At 38.8% G+C, this 22730-nt stretch overlaps 1 protein-coding gene across 1 annotated transcript in view; it reads right to left on the bottom strand.

Annotated features, from left to right (window-relative positions):
• Nucleotides 1–22730, bottom strand: part of SYTL5 (synaptotagmin like 5) — a 93465-nt gene that overhangs the window by 22569 nt on the left and 48166 nt on the right. Inside the window, exons 4-9 of the mRNA XM_050915035.1 lie at nucleotides 13299–13414; nucleotides 11761–11893; nucleotides 9694–9819; nucleotides 5096–5252; nucleotides 3354–3483; nucleotides 1400–1506 (exon numbers count right to left, since the gene is read on the bottom strand). Coding sequence (XP_050770992.1) covers nucleotides 1400–1506; nucleotides 3354–3483; nucleotides 5096–5252; nucleotides 9694–9819; nucleotides 11761–11893; nucleotides 13299–13414 — 769 coding nt within the window. The remainder of the gene's footprint in view (nucleotides 1–1399; nucleotides 1507–3353; nucleotides 3484–5095; nucleotides 5253–9693; nucleotides 9820–11760; nucleotides 11894–13298; nucleotides 13415–22730) is intronic.

Here is a 22730-nt window from a genome sequence, read left to right as displayed (position 1 = left end):
CTCACAGACCTCGGAGCAACTAAATCAAGGTTATGCCACAAGAGAGGTCTCCTGTGTTAGCAAAGGAGTTAGAGAGTTGCTGAGATGCAATCTGAAATTTCATTCAGAGTCAGCAAGAAAGAAAAAGAAAAGAAGAAAAAAACCCATATAAACCCTCTGAATAAGAGGAAGACAAAAAATCAAAGAACAGAAAACCACTCTGACCTTGGCCATCTCTGGCACCTGCCTCAGCGAAATCCGTAAGTGATAACTACTGCACCCCATACAATTAGAGCAGAAAACTGATATAAAGATATTTAAAGTTTGTATTTTCTTGTTTTGTGTTTTTCTTCTGCAATATTTTCCAGCTTCTTAATCAAGAACACATCCTTTTTCTTTACTACAATTAAAAAATAAACCACTTATTTTTGAAGTTTTTCTTCCACAGAAATCTGACACACAGGAAGGGCTTTTTTTATTTCCTTAAAGATTAACCCAAACAAAACAATGCTGCAGGCAAATTCTCTGAGTGCTTACAATCCAAGAAACAGATGGGAATCTCAACACGTTGTTTTCCACGAAGCCACAAGTATCAAATGCTCCAAGAAGGGGACACACCTCCCATGGCCAATGCTCTTCTGAAAAGAGCAGATGGTAGGGAAGGACTATGACAATAGACAAAATGCATAAACCACAACACAGAGGGTTATGGGTTTTTTTAAGCTACAAGCACACATTTGGAAACTTCAGAACAAACTATGATTAGATGAAGAACTATTTAAATAACTTCTTTTTTTTCCCCTCATACACATTTAACAAGCTTGGAAATTCTTTTATAGCATTGATGCACATCTGCAACTTGTGTATCTTGAATACGTGCATAAGAGGAGAGGGAAGCTGTGAATCACTTCATGAAAAGCAGCCCATAGAATACATAGAAAAAGGCATGGAGACGTATGGGAGAAAACAGTGAACAAGAAGAAGAGGCAAGCAACAGTGACAGAACAGAAAGTTGGGCCTTCATTTGCTAAAAATATATGTAAGGGGAAAATCAAAACCAGACAAAGATTAAAGCCTTTAAAGTATAGTATCTCTCAGCATCAAAATTAAAATCTAAGAAAGTATGAATTAATAGAACTTTGGAGCATGTGTAATATAGTGCCTGAAATTTATTTTCAGGCCAGATTTCTTTCACCTGTAAACACAAAAAACAGCAAATCAATAACAAACTATAACCATGACTATTCATTGGAATCATTCTATAGCCAAAATACTCAGATGATGAAGCTGGTTAAAAAAAATCATTAAATATCCCTGAAATAATGCTCTACGTTACTTATATTTTACATACAGTGCTGATTTCCTAAGTCTGAACAAACAGGATTTCCACCAGACAAACACTTACATATCTATAACTCACCAGTTCCTGATCTAAGGCACTAGGTACAGATTTGCTTCTTATGCTCAGAGTATCCTCATTTCCTTCAGAGAAAGATTCACTCAAATCTATCTCAGATCGGCTACGATCTGGAAAATAAAAACAATTAAAATTATTGCTATAATTTGAACAAAAATATTCCATTTCATCTTCCACATTTTAATAAGTGTTGCCTCAAACCCAATTGTTTTTTAAGGAAAAAACGTCAAAACAATATTTTAAGTATCTGTCACAAACTCCATGACAACTGAACATCAATATGATAAATGGAACAATATGCTTTCTGATGCTGTTCAGCCTTCTGGCCAATACTTTTTCCCCTGCACTGTTTATCTGCTGTAATTGTCTCCTGTAGATGATACTATAGATCAAGCTTTTGACTTTCTCTGGTAGGCCTATCAGCCTGGAATATTGAAAAACTTGCAGTCCAAGTGTTCACAGTTATTATCACATCTACCACCACCACCAAACTCTCCCCAGCATCTGCTTCAGAATTAAGCAACTAGGGATACAGAGGGACATAGAAAGTACTTCTGCCATTACTGGTGTTCCCTGTGCAGAAGGGAGGAGGAAGCGTACAAGTCTCGAGACCTGCACAAGTTTCTTTCAGTCCTAAAGGTCTCTCATCCACTCTATAGGCATAAGCTGTTAGATGTCTTGGAGAAAGATTTTCTTAGTCCTCCCCATATAAATCTTTTGTGCGACTGTTCAATATATTGAGAAAGAAAGAAGGGGAAGAGAATACTTTTAGATCCTGCAGGTAGGAGTCTGGAAAGTTTTTAACTGTTCATCTTCTACCTGGGCTACAGCTGATGTGACAGGAAAGGTCACTCTCCTGAGCTTAATGTCCTTTGAGATCCTCCAACAAGGAGATAATGAAGAGTCTGAGGCCTGTTCCCAGGTTGCCTGCAATTTTGCTCAGCATCCATCTGCTTTGGTAACATGAGGCCAGTTCTCTTCTACTAGGAAAACCTTTATTTTATAAGGCAGCAGAAACAGGAGAATTTTCACTTCGTAAAGAAGTAGCAGTCTGTAACACCTCTGCCTGGAGTTGCACTGTACAATATTCTCAAAGAAACTCTGATGCTTTCAAGTTGAAAAATCTAAGGTGAAGAACATTATATCGCCTTTGATTAGCTCTGTGGGATACACCACTAGGTTTCTGCTTTGGGCTAAATTCAGCTGAAATAAAGTGAGCCCTGCTGTGTTTCAGAGAGAAACCTGTAAATCTGAACGCACTCTGTTAGCCCTGTAAGAAGCCGACCAAGTGTCTGGGAGAAGAAGAAGAATGCAGGCGCTCCTGCCTCCTATTTCAGATAGGAAAAGGAGGATCTCCACCGACTGTTGCAAAGTGGCTCTGACAGCACCTTCCTTTGCAAGCCTCATTTACCTAACAGCCTCCAATGAAATGAGGTAAATTACAGATGAATCAGCTGGTTCAGTGCATCACGTATAAAAATGAAATGACGTGAAGCCTGTAAGGGACTTGTTCACTGACAGCTCACTGTTTCCCAAATTTGCTTCTGGGCAAAGTGGGTGTGAAATGTAATGGCAACAGCACAGTAGTATTTTATACAGATTACAGATAGGTAGTGTTTTATGCAGTTGACCACACAAAGAATGATTTAACAATGTGCAATTATGAATGCAATCTTATAATAATTCTAAGAGCATGTGAATGTGATTTACCTAATACTAACATTGTGCCAACATTACTGGGGTTAGGATTACCATTTTTTCAAATGTAAAACTTGGGAAGTGGTATAAACTTGGTTAGTAAAAGGGAAGAATTTTCAGAACGAATATGAACAAATTTGTGAAACTTGCATCTGATCTTTCAATGTGCTTTAAAAACAAAAGGAGCAGAGTCACAAGAATAGGAATAATACTATGATGATAAAGGCTGGCAGAAAGAAGGAAAAGGCTTAATACTTGCCTGATGACAAAGATACCCTAGAAACTGCAATGGAAGGTGTTCCAGATGCTTTCCTACAGTGCTTCTTTACTAAATCTTCAGGTACACTTTCACTTGCTGGAATAATCGTGCCATTTTCTAAGCCAGTCTCCTGCCCAATAAGAAAAATGTACATCCCATAAATACAAAAAGCGAGCTTATTCACTATCAGTCTACAAAAGTGTAATTTCTATTAGCTCCCAGAACTCCAAAGCTCCTTTAGCATCCACAGTCTATTACTGAATATATTTAGATTACAATCTAATATGCTTTGCTTAGCACAGATTATGCATAAAATTTGCACAAAAATGCAATTCATGCATACATTCTGAGTTTGCAACTGAAGAATCAGAGCAACGCATCAGGACTGAGAGAAGTGAAACACTCAAAATCTATTAAAAGTTCACTTAGCTTGGAAATTAAAAAGAAAAAAAAGAAAGAAAATATAAACCCTATTGTTTTTATACCAGCATAATGATTTCAGTCAGAGTAAAACCAAATGGACTTGAACTAATTAAATTATGCCAGTATAACTCCTTAAATAAAGCCAATATAATGATATCAAGCATGGCTTTTTGCCTTCCTGTAAAGGAATAGCTAATGACATAACTCCATCTAAATTAAATGGATTGGCCTTTTTTAACCAAATCTAATGCACTTGAAATCAAGTCAGTCTGTGTGCCCACAAGAATATAAATAAAACAAATATTAATTTATTTACAGCTCCCGAAACTGCCCTTCACATATACTAACTTACTTTTTATTAGGAAAGACAATATATTAGACCAAGTATTTGGAAGTTAGAAAAAAATTGATGCGTTCAATAGGGCTCTGATCTCAAATGCTCATCTACTTTTTTCCAAACATTAATGGTTAAAGGTGTTGCCTCTGACTCTGAATTTCGCTCTCCTTGTACACTTAAGTCATGGCAACTTACAATAACTTGCTAGTTCAATCTTGATTTCTTAAAAAGGGTGACTGAAATGAATTCAGGATGGGCGTCTCAGTGCACAGCCAGGAGGAGCTGCTTGACAAACAGGCAGGCTGTCTGGGAACAAAGAGAGCGTCTGCTTCTGGCTAGATGAGCCACATCCTTCTGCTTATTACAAAAGAGCCAAGGCGGCTAGCTCAGACGTGGCCACCTACATCCCAAGAGGCCTAAGAGCAGGTAAAAGGAATCCCACCTTTCATTTTGATAAAGCGTCTAGCACACATTTTGTGTTATGTCATAATTTATGCAGAGCTCAGTGTCCAAATCCAGAAAAACCTAAAATCAGTATGGCCTGATCTTCTGCAAGTGCTGAGCTTGCAAAGTTTCCCTTAGAAGTCAGTGGGAGCATGCTGGACCCTGCATGCTTGAGAGTCACATCCTTAGTTCACAGCACTTACTCAAGGCCCTGAAGTGCCAAAAATGCTTACTCTCATCCCTTGTGCTTCCCAGTTCAGAATCTGTAACTCATTATGTAATGCTGGACATTAACAGAAATTTTTAGACAAAAGAAAAATGTCTGCCAAACCAAAAACCACATCACTGATAAAGCATGACAAATTCTGTTCTAGTAAAGATCTTCACTGGTCCCAGCAGCATTAAGGAAGAAACAAAATCTTCTCTGTCAGGCTTGTCCTTTCTGGGCTACAGATTGATGTAACAGGGCAGACACCAGCCAAGTCATCTTGTTTGGTGTCAGCTGTATTCCGTGTCAGCTCTACATCACTGTACTTACCCTGCTATAATCTGCAGTCATGCTGCGTGTGCTGAGTGCCGGAGACCTCGGGAGGGAAGGTATGGAAACATTGCCTCTGTCCACAGGACCCATGGCCCCTTTCAGGTGGCCTGCAGTGGCCTTTGCATCACTGCTGTTCAGCGAAAGAGTGCTCCCTCTGGGATGGAGAGAAAAGTATTAGAGCCTTATTGCTTTGAGCAAACCAAGGCAAGAAAAAAGCCACGGTAACAGTTTACTAGAGTAACAACGCCCTGGATGAACTGTGTGATACACTGCAAGGAAATGGTCACCTGGAAAGAAAAACACAGGCAAAGGTGAATTACAATTACTTTATACATACAAGTAATACAAGTATTTTCAGCACTTCTACCAGAACTGTGAACAGCCCAAATGGGCGGCTCTTGGCCAGGCTGCAGAAGCTGCATTCATCCATGTTCATTTCACACCGCATTCGCATCTCAACAGTAGGTGCGAGGACTCGTGTAAACACTTCCTGTCACGCTGCTCCTTGGTTTAAAGGAAAACTATGGTGACATGACAGTTCTGGCCACTTCTGCAGCCAGTGTTAGTGCCAGCACTATCTCCAGAAAGTCTAAAATCCTTGGCTGTCTGTTCTCCATCCTCTCCAGAAAAACAACAACTTGCTTACTGTCCTATTTATAGTCCAGTAACGACTCTTGACCCAAACTCGTCAATTCTTTCAACCAGCTTGGGAAGCTAGGAAAGCTGCACAAGTCTTTTTGCCAAGTTTCGTGTTAGTAAAAGTGACAAAAAAGCATCTGTGATCAGCATACCAGAATCCAATTGCTGTTTAATACCGCAACATGCAGAATTTTTTTCCGTGAGACATTTTCTATTAGAAAATACTGATTAGTCCATGTGAACATTGAGAGTTAGAAAGGGTAAGCTTTTGCACTTTTTTGACCTTTTGAAACAATGAAAATTATTTTAAAATGTATTTCAATGCATTTCCAATAAAAGTTTTATTTTCATTTGAAATTTGATTTGCAGTAAAAATACAAGTTCTTGGCTGATCTACTCTTCTTTCTCCACAAACATCAGCTCAAACTTTTTCATTTTTCTTCACAATTCAGAGAAATCTCAGAAAGTCTTGCAGGACAGTAACAGTTCTGCATACATTCTACTTACCAGTTTAAAAAAAAATTACTGGTAAATAGGAATTGATGAAGGAATTGCACCCTTTTCATATGGAAAATACAGTGTCAGAGGACAATAGTAGTGCAAATTTGCTGGAGAAAATTTTTGGAACTTCCAGTATATTTTCAGCCAAAAGAGGCTTGCTTAATAAATATTTCAGATTTGCAGGCATCTTCATTGTGCTGGACAATAGCTGAATTTCACCTTCACTTGGTTTAGGCTGTCATATCAAGTTTAGAGTAACTGCAGTAAAAATCTCCTCTACCACAATGGCGATTTTTATTAGAACTACTGTTGAACTGAAAAAAAAATACTCTGGAACACAACAGCTCCTGTCTCACCGCTACATTAAGCAGTGAGCACAGGCTCGGAATCCACATTGGTGGAGTTATTGAAAACAAGGAATACAAAGGAAAACCCCAAAACCAGGACTGTCTACAAATGTTGTGCAACCATGTTTTTGTCTTTTAGTGAGCATATGGTAACCTTTTTAACAATTACTATCCGATTTTGTATATTGACAACAGTAGATAATGCATAATAAACATGCTCTTATGCATGTGCACTTCACATACACACACTGCTACTTTTTAATTTGATGAGCTAGTGATCAACAAATCCTACTAAATATGCTTTGGTTGAATTTTAGTCCTATCTGTTTACATAAAGATGCATCTTTAGTGCTGCAAAGTCAGAAAAATCAAGGTTACTGGCTGTCATCTGTGTTTTATCAAAGCTGTTGGACTTAGATGCACACACCTTAATTTCAAACGTGCCAGTGTATGGAAAGTAGCCAAAATGCTGAAAACCTGAGTTTTATTGCATGTCAGACCACTTTTGATGGATTGTTGTGACCTTCTGTTACAAAAATTGTTGTTACAGATTTTTTTTTTCCTCACTGTGTAAACTAATGTAAATCAAGAGAAGTGTTCAGAAGTAATAGTGGGCTGGGATAAAAGATTTGAAAACACGTTACAAGGGGTTCTGCAGGAGTCATCAGTCAGACTGAGCACTTGCATATCAAACCTGCTAAATAGACCTCTCCTGTACTTTGCCCTTATTTCAGTCTGCTATTAGAGAGAGGTTCAACACATTTTATACACATCTTAAGTAGACAACAAAAGAGAAATGTCATTATGAGGTGACTGTGCCAGGCATTTCCATGTGGTAGACAAGACCTCAGTACGATGGGGTAGTGTGCCTGTGTAGATGAGCCTGAAATTCCTATACTATTTCTCCTAGAAGTATCCTGATGCAGCCTCCCAGTTCATTCAGCTGCAAAATCAGTAAACATTTTTGCTGGAGTAGAAATAAACCAGTTGAAGAGATGAACTCATGGCCTGGGACTCCCTGTTCCTAGCTCAGTACCTCTTCTCTCAAACAGAAATGTTTAGAAAGAATAAAAATTCTCTCTCAGTTTCCCTGCTGGTAGGTGAAATACTACCAATTTTGGCAACGCAGCTAAAAAGATGTAGGCAATTACAAAAACCAGAAATATGCAGGAAAATCTAGGACAGCTATAGTGTCATAAGATGTTGTTATATTCTTTTAATTTGAAACTCAAAACAGTTATGGAGGGTAGCCTGGGAAGCTTTGCTGTTATTTTTAATAATTACTACTCAGTTCTATAAATTAGTGATAGACGAACTAAAGTAAGCATCCTCAGATATCTAAGCAAGTACTTAACCACGCATGTACAAGACAGGAATTTTCATCCCTCTACTAAGAAATATAAGCTGCTCCTCAATCCTTCCACAAACTAATATTTAGAAAACGCCATGTCTTCCATAGACAGTAAAATAATTCAGCCCCGCTACCAAAAGCATCTCCTGGCAACACAGCTGGGTTACTATGTACTTTGACACAGGACACTGATTTGGCCAGATGAGGATGAGGTGACAGGTAGAGAAGGAAGTTGCCATAATGACTCAATACCCCTAATTTAATAAATCCCGCACCCTGGCTCTGGGGGAAAGCTAGAAATTGATGCTTTACGTCAAAATCAAGCATGGCAATCAAACGTAAAGGCTATTTTTATAGAATACTTCACTCTCTCCTTCTAAGTCTGTACACAGAGCTTATCAGGTGCTGAATTCTACCACCCCAAACAAAATTATTTTGCCTCATTTATGGCTAACTGCATGATAACTTTCTTGTAGTCTGGCACATCAGAACAGCTGCATAGATCTCTCACAAGCATCCCTTTGTCATTACTCTGGTAAACCCTTAGAGAAAGTTACCTAATATTGCATCACCTTAGTGTTAAGCAGCACAGACACTAGATTCCTGAGTTTTTGTCTCTTAGATCCTTCACTCATCTCTACTATATTCAATGAAAAGCAAAACAAATCCAGAAAAACAGCAAAAATGCTACTTCTGGTCTCATAAAAGTCAGGTATGAATCTGGTTAGATACAGAAGCCCTAATTAGCTTAGTGAAAAAAACACCTAGTGAACTGTGTATGGATTAAAGAAGAAAACTAGCTTTAAAGCTGATTTGGCTAGTAAGTGCTGCAGCATCCGGGGGGGGTGGGGGGGGGGTGGGGGTGGGGGGGGCGCGGATCAAATTATCAACTTCCAAGAAGATTGTCACCATCAACTTCAGGCATATTGCTGAACATCCAGCAATTGGGTTTTTGAATTGTAAGTAACAAAGGGACACAAGTTCTTACTTAAACAAGAAGGCTCATCTGTGGGTGAATTAAACTTCATGATGTTCCTTTTACCTGATATTCCGTGTTCCTGTATACCTATTTGGAGTCTCCCAGGAACACTGTTTTAGAACTAGAAAGTTCTATTGAATCTTACAGCAAATTATTAATGTTTTTCAATCCAGATCATAAAATTTCTAGGTGCGTGTACCTGAGCAAAGAATGTGGGTTTACATCCAGTATAGACTATCCAACTGAGCAAGAAAAAAGTGAGCTATTTTTTGGCTTCATTTTGGAGGTGGGACGAGAGGAATGTTGCATCTGGCATTTTGTAATGCTATCAGAGGCAATAACAGAGATCTCTTAAGCCCAGAAGAATGATAAATGGAATTCTATTAGAAATAACTGGGACAATAATCATGGAAAGAGAAGGGCAAACAGAGCCTCTGAGGAAGAAAATATAATCAATTAACATGTCATTACCGAAAAAAACTTTGGAACAAAGGGCCTCAGTTCTGTAACATGAAGACAGCTCATCAATTAAAAGCCAGGAAAAAAAACACAACGTACTAACAGCAATCACCAGCCAAACACAAGGAGAGAAAAGGAAGATGGATAGAGAGAATTTTTAGGTTTTTTCCTTTCCTTTTCTTTTTTTTTTTTTAAACATAACCTCTGCTTCTCAGATAGTATTAATGCTGAGCATTCAAAGACACAATGCAACACCGAGGACTGGCATACACCCCTAGGTCAATCCCAGCGTGAGCTGTACCAGATTTCTGCTACCCACCTCTCAGAGCAAGGCGTTGACTTGCCACTGCGCAGACTTTGAGTTTCAGCTGCTGAGCCTGTGTTCCTTTCACCTTCATCTTTTGCATTTGTAATTTCTCCTTTGGTAACCGCCCTAATTACTTTCCTGATGAAAACAGGGAATAACAGATTTTAAAAGTTGTAAGGTTTTTCCCAGGAAACAGCAGCCTGACTGAAATACTGTGGTGTGCGCGTTCTATTAATTTTGTCTGTCTGACCTACAGACAACTCTGGATATAAAGGTCAATAGAGCACCAAAACTGGTTATCAAACTGATTCCTATGAACAAAAAAAAGCATCATATTTGCTATAAACTGCTTTTTAAGACACAAAACATTAAAACATCCCTCCTACTCAACATGGCCACTTCAAGCTTTGAACCAGAAGTGCCTTTTGTGAAAATTCCTCTCTCTTTATTTTATTCTTCTACAGTTTATACACAGCAAAGTATTTTTGACTAAGTATGTGTATTTTCCCCTAGCAAATTACACTATATGTATTGTCTCTTAAAGATTTCTTTGCAATTTCTACAATTATATGCATCAATGCCCCAAACATGGTATTTTCCAAAAACATAACAACACCCCCTTACCCTGCAACATGTGGCCTAATAAGCCAGAAATGAAAGAAATGAAATAAGTTTTGAAAAGTAATAGCATCCTTCATAGACTTACTAACAACAATAGACTGTTAAGTTATCCCATGACACGAAGTGTCAGTAGGAGTTGGTCCCAAAATGGCTTTGCTAAAACAAACCCACTCATGAGATATATGAATGTGGAACCTGAGGGAGGAAGAAGGAGCAAGGAAGGAAGAGGAGGAATAATGAACTATTTCTAAGGGAGGCCACAAAATATGCTAGGAAAAGCAAGCCTAATTCTCGTAGGATTAAATTTCCTTTATGGGGAATGTCACCATGAGAAAACATTTCAGGCCACAAACTGAAAAAAGGTCAACACCACTAAAATAAACAACAGACAATTATAAAAAATAATTGTTCCTCATAGGGGAATATGACTAATAGATTTGCACAAAGGATTTAAATGAAAAGAGGATTTAAATGAAACGTAAACTTTAACGCACTCTTACTATAGCTACCAATTAGCATGATTTAGAGCAACATCTAGGTCCTATTATAGTAGATTCCCTAAGCTGGTTCTTTCTTCACCTTAATTGGAGAAGCCAGAGGCATTCTGATGCTCTTTTTCCCAATATTAAAGGGAGATAAACCACTCATGTTAATTTCTGGAGTCACTGGAACAAGTAATTCCATACTTGGCTTTCTACAGGTTTTTTACTTCTGAGGAGAGCCATCTACCTACCCTATATTTAGGATCCATAATAAAATGTGTTCTTTTTTCCAACAGAAACAAAGTTTTCCAACTACCAGCTCATGGACCTCCAGCCATGATACGAAAGTTCATCCAATTTTTCCTCCCGTTCACCCAATAGCCTCAAGTTACATCCAGACACCACTCATGCAACCATATATTCAATGCATCTGTCCATGTCCCCTGAGAGTAAGCAAGTGCTCCTCTAAGGGCATAGCCAAACTGGGGTGACACACGTCTCTGAGACTGCAAGATGACCAGCAACTTATCTGTTTATTCACTGTCACACGCACAAAAAAGGGGCGCTGCTTGACTGTTAGACTGCATCTGCACAGCTGGAAGCTAAAGGAAAACTTGACTTGTGAGCAGAACCAACCAGTATACATAAAAAACAGGCCCTCCAAATACTATTCTTTGCATTTGCTTCTTCAGCAAACCTGCCTTTAAGGACACTCTGTTACTTCCGAGTATAAACAAGAAAAATCCAGCAGTAAAATTGCCTTTTTTCTGCTACCTTTATAGCTGAAGAGTAATTACTGCTGCGTTTCCTAGGAAACAGCAGTCTAATTATATTAAGTACGCTTTTAAACGAAGGCTGTTTCTAACCCTGGGAAGTTTGAGGCTGATGTGGAACACTGGAGAAACTCAAAAGAAAATCCATCCAACCATATATAGCTGTTATCTGATTTATCAGTTTCCAAAAGAAAAGGCTTTACCCTATCTTTTTAGGTCCGCTGAAGACTGATTTATGCCCGTTTGTGGAGGAAGCTGATACATCTGGCCTTTTTTCTTCATTCTCTTGGGGTTGATCTTTAAATGTTCTTCCTTCATCCTTACTGGAAACTGTATCTTCAGTGGAGGGGGAAAGAAAAAAAAAAAGTGAATGTTTGCACAAAAAAGGCAGCACATGTCAAAAACCCTACAAAAATAGATTTTCCATTTTTCAATATTAAATAAAACCATATGATAAAATATCATAAAAAAACCTTGGGGGGGTTCTTTGGCTTTTCCTTTTAATAAAAGAAAATAAAACTTTAAGTAGCTTGAAATGTTTCTCATTATCAACTCTTGTCTTGAATGATGCTTCTGAATTTATCACTGACAACATTTAATAATAACCAGAGGACCCAAAATATAATTTTGTGGTGTACAGTATTTTCTGTGTTAAATGAAAGAATGTTTTCCTAATTAAAATGTTTGTTCAACTAGGAGCAAGGTGTAGGAAAAATGGCTTAAATATATTTTTTAATATATCTATCAAATAACTAAGTAACAAATCACAAAATACCCAATTTGACAGGCTGCATAATATAAAAACCCGAAGAACGTTAGATACTTGCCGGTTTGACAGCTTCTGAAGCACAGTGATATTGGCAAGATCAGCATTTTGCCAAGCAGTGTACTTGCACCAGGCATTTTTCCAATAGCAGTAAACCAGTCCTCCCTGCAAACTGCCCATACCCATCACCTTCCTACTGGAAGTGATAAATGCTACATCTGAAAACAGACTACCTTCTGTGTGCAGAGTGAAGTAGTTAAGTGAAGACAGAAGCAAGAGCATTCAGGAAAAACTCCTGTTTCTTAAACCAGTGGTCCTGTGGTACCATGCAAGGTACCACAGTAGCTCACAGACATGGTACACTTGCTGTGCGTGGTCAAGACAGCCAGACTGTTTACTGTATCTAAAAGTGCAAGTGCAATTTATTGGAGATATCTGGGCAAAAGGAAAGTCAAGTGAGAACTGAGAAGCACCAAGTAGTTTGGATGTAGCCCATGCTCCAGCATACAGCACAGGAGTTAACATTTATCTTCTTATTCAGAATTGAAAAAGAAAAAATTGAATACTTTTTACACACCACTATCACAAATGAGAGAGCCAAAGTAAAAAAAAATGGCTGGGTTTAGATCTCTGCATACAGCCAAACTTCTTGGCAGGAACTGAGAATGAACTTTTAGAGCCTCTGCTGCTGGCTTTGCAGCTGAGTAATACTGTCCACCTATTTGGATAGTGAAATTTTAAGCAGCTGTCTATCTCCACAGAGATACTTCTTCATTCATTTATACCTTACCTTTCCTATATATTAGTCATTCACAAATCACTGCATAGTAATACCCAAATATGAAATTAAGATTAAAATACTGATTATACTTACACCTTCAACAGTGAAGAATAAAATACAATACAAGTCAAACATTCTGGAAACAAGGTTTGAATGTATTAAGCACAAGCAAATCTCTCTCTTGTGGTCCCTACCTGGGAATTTGCGTAGGATAGACTGTCTGACAACATCGGTTCCAAGAAGATTTGATTGTTTGAAGCGCTTTGCTCTCTCTTCAAAAAACCATTCTCCTGTCACTATCCGTAGCTGTCTATATGGGGAAAATGAAAAAAGCCAGACACACGCGCACATTAACACACTTGGCCAACAAAAGCTACTGCTTAAACCCTTAGGTCATCATTCAACCGTCATGCTCACGAACTCTGGACAATATTTGCACAGTTCAAAATAAGGAGTAAAAAGATTGATTGCAAAGCTTGGGATAGTAGGACAAGTAGCAGAAAAATAATATCATCTTGCTTTGTGAATGAAAAGTAATTTTTAGTACGTGGAAATTTACTTGGCAAAAAAGTGTTTCAACCACTTTTATCAGATTTCCATAGAAAACATGTAACATGCTACCTCCCTAATTCTTTGGTTAGTGAACTACTCAACCTCACAGTTTTCTGTATCTCCAAAATGACAAGAGATGTAGAAACAACAACAGTGGATGGAGGGAGAAAACCCCCCAACAAAGCTCCTGCCAGCCAAGTCAGCAGTTCATGGACCCAACCTGGTTATATACAGGTTGCTGCAAGCCTATATATATTTTTCATCTCTAAGTTTCATATGTTGCCACTATATGTAGTTTCTTCACGTGACAGTGCTGTTATGAATTAGCTATGTGTCGAAGGTTCAGAGCAATGAACTTTTGTCTTTGCTACTGTTCTGGATAATGCTGCTTTTTCTGGTTTCAAATTCTCTTACCTATACTAGCAACAAAGAAATCCTGTACTAGCATTGCTGTTTTCCATAGGTATGTTTTTATGCTGATTGTTAGCCTTTTCCTGAATTAGTTTCATTATGGTAAAGCACCACCATTTCTAGGGCCTCACTACATACAGTTGATGGCAAAAAGCTACTAATCATGAATACTCGAATAAAAAGCAAATAAACAAACTAAAAAAAACCCCAAGCATTAAAAACTGATTTAGCTCCAGACATGCTCCTGCTTACTTTATGCTCAATAAGAAAACTTATTTTCAAAGCTATACCAGAAAAGAAATCATCTAGTCTCTTGGGCGTGAAAATTACTACAGATGGATTTAGAGCACTGATCAATATCTTCGCTATTAAATTACTTTTGAGTCATGCCTCAATGGAGAGTCTTACTTGGGAAAATACTAAAAATTACAGAACAGGATCCTGCCATTGGTAAAAAGACCCTAACATCATCAGTTCTTCCTAATCTGTTAATGAATCGTGCACCCTTGCATGAGTCATTAAAAAAAAATTAAAAAAAAAATCAAAATCCAAAACGTGCCCACAAGCATAGAAATAGAAGATTATTGCCTTATCTTGTTGTTGCAGACTCCTAGTGACAAAAACCCCTATAATTCATCATCACAATCAGTCAGTCATTATGCAAGGCATTAAATAAAATCTCTATGTTTCCACTTAGAATTTTTAAATGACTGTTGTTAGACACAAACACTGGAAAGGATTCATTGCATTAGAAACTATGCATGGTCTGGCTAGTATGAAAAAGTTTTTCTCTGAAGGTGTATTTTCACAATTTACTTACAGCACGCACTTCTCTGTGCAGTTATTTTTATACCAAGGTTTACAGTGAGTTTAATGCTTTATATCAAACCATAAACCTTTCAGACCTTTGGCTATGCCATCATATTCCACTGCAATATAAATGACATATTACACTGCAGTATGAACTACATGGTTCATTCATTTTTTTCCTCAGTTACTCCCAGGTTTGATCATAAAACTCCACAAGTGCCATTTTCCTCTTGGATACAGATTTTATTCATCCCTAATATCTTACCAGCAATGCTTAACTTGATCAAGGTCAGACAGGGCACTCCCCACCCCCTTATCCAGACAAGCACCTTCACCTTTCTCCAAGCTCTGGACAATCCAAAGGAGAAGGTGTGACCTACGCCCAGGGTTTCAGCAGCGTGGGAGGCTGCTCCACACAAAGCTACAGGCTTTTACAAGCAGAAACTTGTAATTATTTCCACACCCAACCCTGAACTGTGCCACCTGCTTGGGCTGCTGTGGTTCATGGAGGGGCAGCCCCTCTGCCACAGGGTCCCCAGAGAGCCATCTCCTACATTTTCTGGGCAGATGAGAAGAGTGATGAGGGAAAGAAAACCTTTCGGTGTCTCCTACATCACAAGCGCCCAGGGGACCTCAGCCTGGTCAGAACGGTGGCCGAGACGGGTGTGTCTGCTTGTTTTACCATGTATTAGTCTTATAATCTGATGTGGCGATTCAGTCTTGCAGCAGCAGGACCAAGGGCTCAAGGAGAGTCGTGGGGGCTGGAGAGATCGAAGGTGCTACAGCCAAGGGAAGGACAGTTGGGGCAGCTGTAGGAGGAGGCCGGGAACGAAGAAGATGAAGGGCTGCTGGGCTATGCAAGGAAGGATCAGCAGGGGTGCTGGTGGTGGAGGGAGGAGGTCGTCCCCCAGCATCCATCCCTGGGAGAGGGCCTTCCTCTCCTCCTCCACTCCACCGTGGTACGGGTCACCCGCACCCTTAGAGCTCACCACCAGTCTCCCTCTCTCTGTCCCCACTCATTCTCTGCCATCCCAACAATCTCTCCTACTCCTCACTCTGGGAGCAAAGCAGCCTGCAAGAGGGGAAGGGCTGGCGCCAGGCTGGGGAGTGAGGCAAGAGTACTGTGGAGAAGTACTTTCTCTTCCTCTTGCCATTCCCTTGTAATAGTAACTACTGACCCCATACTCATCTTCCGCACAGTCGCATAACCTATCTCTTCCCTGAACAGTTTTAATCTATTTGGGCAACAACAGTTGATCCCTGTATCTTCTGGCAAAGTATAAATAAGCAATCTACTTCTCTTAGTAATCTCTCTCTGCAGGCTGTAACCTGCCACCATTAAACAGCCCCAAATTATGTGGCTGGCGCCCTCTTGCTTAGCCAAGGAAGTTCAACGTCATCGCTGCATGCTCTGGAAAACACAAACCGGACCCCCAAGGAAAGAGGAGGGTGCGAACAATCCCTTTTGCAGGCCTGAGCGGGCAAGGGAGTGCGACAGCCGCTATACCAATGGAGATGAACTGTGTGCCGGTTCAGCTAACGATGGTAAACTGAATTGCCCATCTTCTTCATCTGGCTGATCTTATTAAGCAGTAATAAGATCCACATTTTAAATTGAGGTACCACCTCCTTGGCAGGGCTACTTTGAGGAGACCCACAACCCATTCTGCTCTGACTTCACCAAGAGAACCAGGTCTGAGGTAAAACACAGACAACTCCCTCAACTGAGGCATGAAACACAGCAAATAAAGGGAGTATTGCCTTGTTTTAGTCACGTGCTTCACCTCTCTAGCCAATCCTTTTATCCACAGTGAAGGGGAAAAAAAAACAGCCATCAATAGCCAGCCATTGCAAGCATTGCATGGAACAAGTCTAGAGGCCTCAACCTTCACTTCAGACCTTCATCCTTATTATCATCAATGTTACTGTCAATCTTGGGATCCTGACTTCAGCTGGCAGTCCTCTTTTGCGAAAATGTCCTTACCCAACAGATCACCTCTACAAAAATATCACATTCCAATGAAATAGGGGGAAAAAACCTAAGCTTTGCAGCTTTGAATTTCTAGTGCACTAATATTGGATGTATTTTTCACGTATACTGAACAATTCACAGAAAGACTAGTGTTCATGTTATCTTAATCATTCATACATGTCAGGAGTACCTATTAAAACCATTTTTGTTCTACACATAAATAGAAATTAATTCAGATTAAATGATTGCCTAAGTCTCTGACTTGAAGTTTGAATTTCATAATTGCATTTGACATTCTGAATCAAAAATTGAAGAGCGAGACCTAAACAGTCTTATAATAATGTTATTTTCATGCATTTATAATTATGACAAAGGGAGACTGTCTTTCCTACTGAGATAGTGCATCTATCTTCTATTTCTGCACAGGACTTAAATCGACCCTTCCCATCTAAATAATTGTTTCAGTGGGAAAAGAAACAAGAGCGTTTACTCAAGAGTACATCAAATCAGTGCTTGCAGGTTTGGTTTTTGTTGGTTTTAAAATGGATCCAAGGTCCATACTGACTGTAAATCACAGTATGTGCATGCATTTTCTTTACTTTCCTTTCTCAGTTAGCATGTAGCATACAAAACAAAAAGTATGTATGTGTTGTACCAAAAGAGTGTTTCGATTGGCCTTCCAAGGTGTGCAACAGATACTGAAGTCAGTAGCTTTAGAAAGAAGGAAAAGTGTTATAAATTGTAATAGCAGCAATTTTTGCATGATTGCTCTTTCATATACTCAAAAAGGCTAGGAAAATTTTAAAGAAAAATCACATTCAAGTAGCTAGGTTTAGTAGCAAATACTTTAGATATCTGCTGAAGTCCTTATACATTAATTACTGATCCACCTACTCACATCATCATGTGAGAGGGAGTATGTTAGTTTCATACTTCTCCCTCTATGATCTCCTACTAAACGGATTAACTTCACTAACACACTGCTCAGTTTAAAAATGAAACATAACCTGTGGCCTATCCCTGCCAAAACCTCAGCTTGTTATTCATGGTTAAATGCCCAATTATAAAAATTCCATTTAAGATGGAAAGTCCCAGTTGTTAATCATTTCTTTTGGGAAAGAACCCACATGGGTGAAACAGTTTCACTATCCATTTGATCATCCAGCCTAACCCACATCTACAGTAGAGGAGAGAGATCTAGTCTAGCTTCCTTTTCCTCTCCTGCTCCTCAAGTTATTTTACTTCCTCCTTGGGAGTAAAATTTGGAAAAAAATGGCAAGACCAAAGACTGGCTAAAATGCAGCCTATACATGAACATACCAAAATGCACACACTCATCTTTGTATGTATTCAATTCCAAAGAGTATCTTCTATAACATAAATTAATTCCAGAGTAATTTTTAATATGCTGTGAGGTTATTAAATAGAAAATTTTGACCCTATTAAAAGAAGGCAAATTTGCTTAGAAGTTACTAAAACAAAAAGAAATTATAAGAAATCTGAAAAGCATTTGCATACTAAAACATTTGAAACACCTCTATTTCAGGCTCCTAATGGGAATAAATGTTACTAAGATACTGATGAATTTTCATGACACTTTAAGACAACATAATTATTTCAAAGATGAAGATAAATTTCCCATTACTGCTTTGTTCTGCTGTAATAACTTGGGCCACCTAGGCATTTTATCTTGCTGAAGAACTCAATCAAAATAAAGGCATTGTTTGCAGATATCTGGACACATTTGTAATCAGAAATACAGACAGCATCAAGATGCAAAATCAGTTTGTCAGCAGACTGCTTGAGGAACTTGATTTTGCTCAACCTACTGATCATTTTAGATGCCAAATTTAAAACACAAACTGATCACATTTTAAGAAGATGCAGGGAAAAAAGTGACCTTAATGGAAAGCTTCTCTTTTAGCACCTATGTTTGAAAGCTCCTGATGACGTCAGTTCCTTGCATGCAGGGAACGGAGCAGAAAGTTTCCCCTTTCATCAAGTGTGTCACTACATACAGGCTCAATTTACCTCATTAAATACTACAACAACGTGACCATCAAACACACAATCACATAAATAAAGACTGTCTTGTTCTCTGCCCTTGGTCACTGCAGAATGAAGAATTTGGCAGAAGACTTAGCTCTAGCCCTTCTTGACCTTTAAATGCTTTATCTTGCAACTTTATATTCTAGCTGGTAATAACTCCTATGGGGGGGGAAAACCAGTAATTTTCTCTTTATGGACATTCAAGGGGAATATCCTTGTCTACATTTGTAGATGTCTACATTGTCTACATTTTCTTTTATTGCCACAAGACGTTCCTTGTTTCAGCAACCATTTTGGATTATCTGTGTAATTCAAGGGATTTCTGCAGTAATTTCTGTAGTACTTGTCAACCTCTCTGAATGAACACACTCAACACTCAGTATCAGACCTTCTTCACTGACACCAGACGTAATGCAGTAGGCTTTCCAACAGTTCTGAAAAACTTGCTTCTGAACATAATCCTGCAGGTATAACTGATGACTATATAACAGGACTTGTACAGGTTACTACTATCACCATCACCTTAAGCGGCACTTAATAGACGTTCATGAGGACAATTTTGGCAGAACAGCCAAGAACTAGTATAGCACCAAAACTGGAAAGAGTTCACGAAGGCCACAAATCCTTCTCCCTGTCTTTTAAGGGTCTCACAATATGTATAACAACATACAAATATATTATAACAACAGTATAACCCGGGTCTGCTAATGGAACAGCACAGCAGGTGCCAGAGTCTATACAGATACCGACATTAACCTAGTCTCCTTCATCAAGGCTGCTAAAAAAGGACAGGGGCAAAGAAAAAGTTTCCTAACACTTTTTGCAAAGCCACTAGCATGGTGAAACAATCCAATTTGACAGACAAACACTGTATGCATATCAATACTACAGAACTAAAAGTTTTTTCCCCTCCTCCTGCCTTTTGTTTGCTACTCATACAGCATAACTGTCTCTTAACACTGGATTCCTATTTCCTTTTCCTTCCGTTCTGCCTCTTAATCTTGCCAAAGGCCCTATGTGCATTAACTTAATCATCTCCTCCTTCAAATGTAATTCAAAAAGCCTGAAAATCCTGATTTTCCGTGCATTTCTCACTTAAGTGAGAGAGAGGGAAGCAGAACTGAAAGAATTTAAACTAGAACTATGCACAATGGTTTAACTGAAATACCTATCTCAAATTTTCATCTCTACACTGCCCACACAGAAGATAATCTCTCTGTTTACTCCCAGCAGTGTAAAAGGCATTTTACAGATCTTTAACTGTCACTATAGTCTTGCAAAAACACTGCACATGAACAAAAAGAAAGGACAGAGAGAGATTTCAATTTACCAAAGATACTCAACACCAACAAAAGTTTAATACTTGCAAAGTTTAGCACTGTGCAAGCAAATTACACCATGGTTTGTAGTAACTTAATGACAGGCTTCAACCAGAATTAATTTTCAAGATGACTGCTGAGACCACTGCTTGGCATACAGAATTGCAGCGCAATCACAAGAAGTAGAGGTGGCATATGTTTTGAGAAGTTACCTCATCCATCTTTCAGCCCCAAAACAGGACCATCTTTACTGATGTCATCATTCCTGAGAGAGGTTTATCCAACCCATTTTTAAAACAAGATTCTGCAATCTTTCCAAGTTATATCAGTATTCATACCACCTAACCTAAATCCTTTCACTGCAATTTAAGTATCACAATTAAGTATTACTTTTCTTATCCAAAGTGAGTGTGTAGAACAGCCTGTATGCCTCCTCAATGCAGCTGCCTTTTGTAGATTTAAAACTCAGTTATTTTCAGTTTTCTCTTGCCTGGGCCAAACACTTCTTACTCCTTCCATTACTCTGGACATACTGTGTGCTAGGCTTGTGATCATAATTTTCTGCTGAACTTTCTCCAGTTGGCCAACATGAAGTGCGCTACACAAAACTGGGCAGGCACTCTACATAAAACAGGATTGCATCATGTATTTTACAGGCCATAATTCTGCTTGTACATCCCTGTGTGATGCTGGACTTTTCTACAGTGGAAAATACTGTTGATTCATGTTCAGCTTTTCATTCAGTACAATACCCAGATCCTTTCCTAAGGAACAGCTGCATAAGCTGTTTTTATCCTCATTCTATGTTTCTGCAGCTGTGTTTTTGCCCAATTGTAGTACTTCCACATGCCCGCAGGGAGCCACCACTTGCTTTTTCTTCAAATCACTTCTCTAAATTGTAAGCATCACTTTGAATCCTAATCCTGTCCTTCAGCATGCCTGCAGCACCTCTCAGTTTTACGTCACCTGCAGGTGTAACTGGCAAACCCATCTGCTGCATGGTCAAAGTCCTTAACTAAAATACTTAACAGTAAAAAGCCGGGAAATATTCTGCTCTATACCCCTGCTTGCCCTTTTTTTTTTTTTTTTTTGGTGACAGTGAAATGTCCGTAACTACTCTGAGAATGGAGCTTTGTAATTTTGCAGGCAGGTCTGCAATCACACTGACAGAATTTATTCCAGGGCATAGCTCCCCTTGTTTATCAGCTTATTAGAATGGCATAAGAGAAAGTATCAAAAGGTTCACTTAAGTCAAGTTATAAGACATCAACAGATCCTCCTCTGTTCACGAGGTCTGTCACCCTATCAAAGGAGTAAATTAAATTGGTTTTGACATTATTTGTTCTTGAGCCAGCTCTTACTCATCATCCTGTCATCTTCTCTCGGCTTTCAAACAGCACAGCAATCATTTGTTTCAGTATTTTTAGAGAAATTAAAGGTAATCTGACAGGGTCAACAAACCCCTTGTTCTTCCTTTCTTCATTTTTAAAGGGTAGTATTGTGTTTGCCATTCTCCGCTCTGTCCTCTCACCTGCACCCCGTCATTTCTGAAAGACACAGCACTGAGATCATCTCAGGAACTGGCTGAAGCAAACTACAAAGAGCTCAGCCAGGCCCCTACCAATTTAAAATCATTTCACAAAATCAAGCACTTGAACATGTTTCATCTTAAGAGGTGAGACACTGTCCTCTGGATGTGCCTCACTGGCTGCAGAGCCGGTTAAGGCATCTAGCTAAAAACAGATGTTAACCTTCTAAAGCTAAAGTTAGAAGACACAAACCCTAAACTCCATGTCCTGCTGTATTAATTTTGCACTAACTGTCTAGGTAGCCAAAGTCTGACGTAACTAGCAATTTGGGTTCACTCTCTGATAAAATTTACAAAAGGCCTTATCTTCCAGATCTCATTAGCTTGATGGTCTGTAAAAAAAAAAAAACCAAACCCCTCTGAAATTACTCTGACTCTTTCCCCGTTTAACATGATTATTTTATCATGTCTTTTTCTTGTACCATCCAGTTCTTACATCAGGATACATAACTGAGTGTTGTTGCCCAATACATTTCTCCTTTTCTTCATGGTTATCTTACTGAGTCAAGCTACAAAATCCCATATTACTGTACCAATCAAGTGAATTATTCTTTCAAGTATACACCAAGTAAATATCTTTGAAAATATAACATCTCTTCTTGTTTATTCACTTGATATCCTGTGTTAAAATACTGATTCTCTGCTTTTCAGCACTGTGATCTGCTACCCTCCTCCTCCATTCTCCATGTTCAATATTCCAACTGTGAGAAATGCAATATCCCCTTTTGTTTTACCTCCCACCATAGAACAATTTACTTTAGAACGCTCACTAATAGAGACATTATAAATACAGCCCTCCCTCTTCATGCAGAGATCTTCAGTTAATATAAACACAGAAAAAAGGATAGAAACATGGATTGAAGTGCTTGGACTCACAATTTTCACATCTCTTTCCTTACAAATCCACCTACCACATCAGTCAGAA

This window comes from Gymnogyps californianus, chromosome 1, assembly GCF_018139145.2.
Source record: "Gymnogyps californianus isolate 813 chromosome 1, ASM1813914v2, whole genome shotgun sequence".
Classification (NCBI taxonomy): Eukaryota; Metazoa; Chordata; class Aves; order Accipitriformes; family Cathartidae; genus Gymnogyps; species Gymnogyps californianus.
This window is presented reverse-complemented; position numbering and strand designations above follow the sequence as displayed.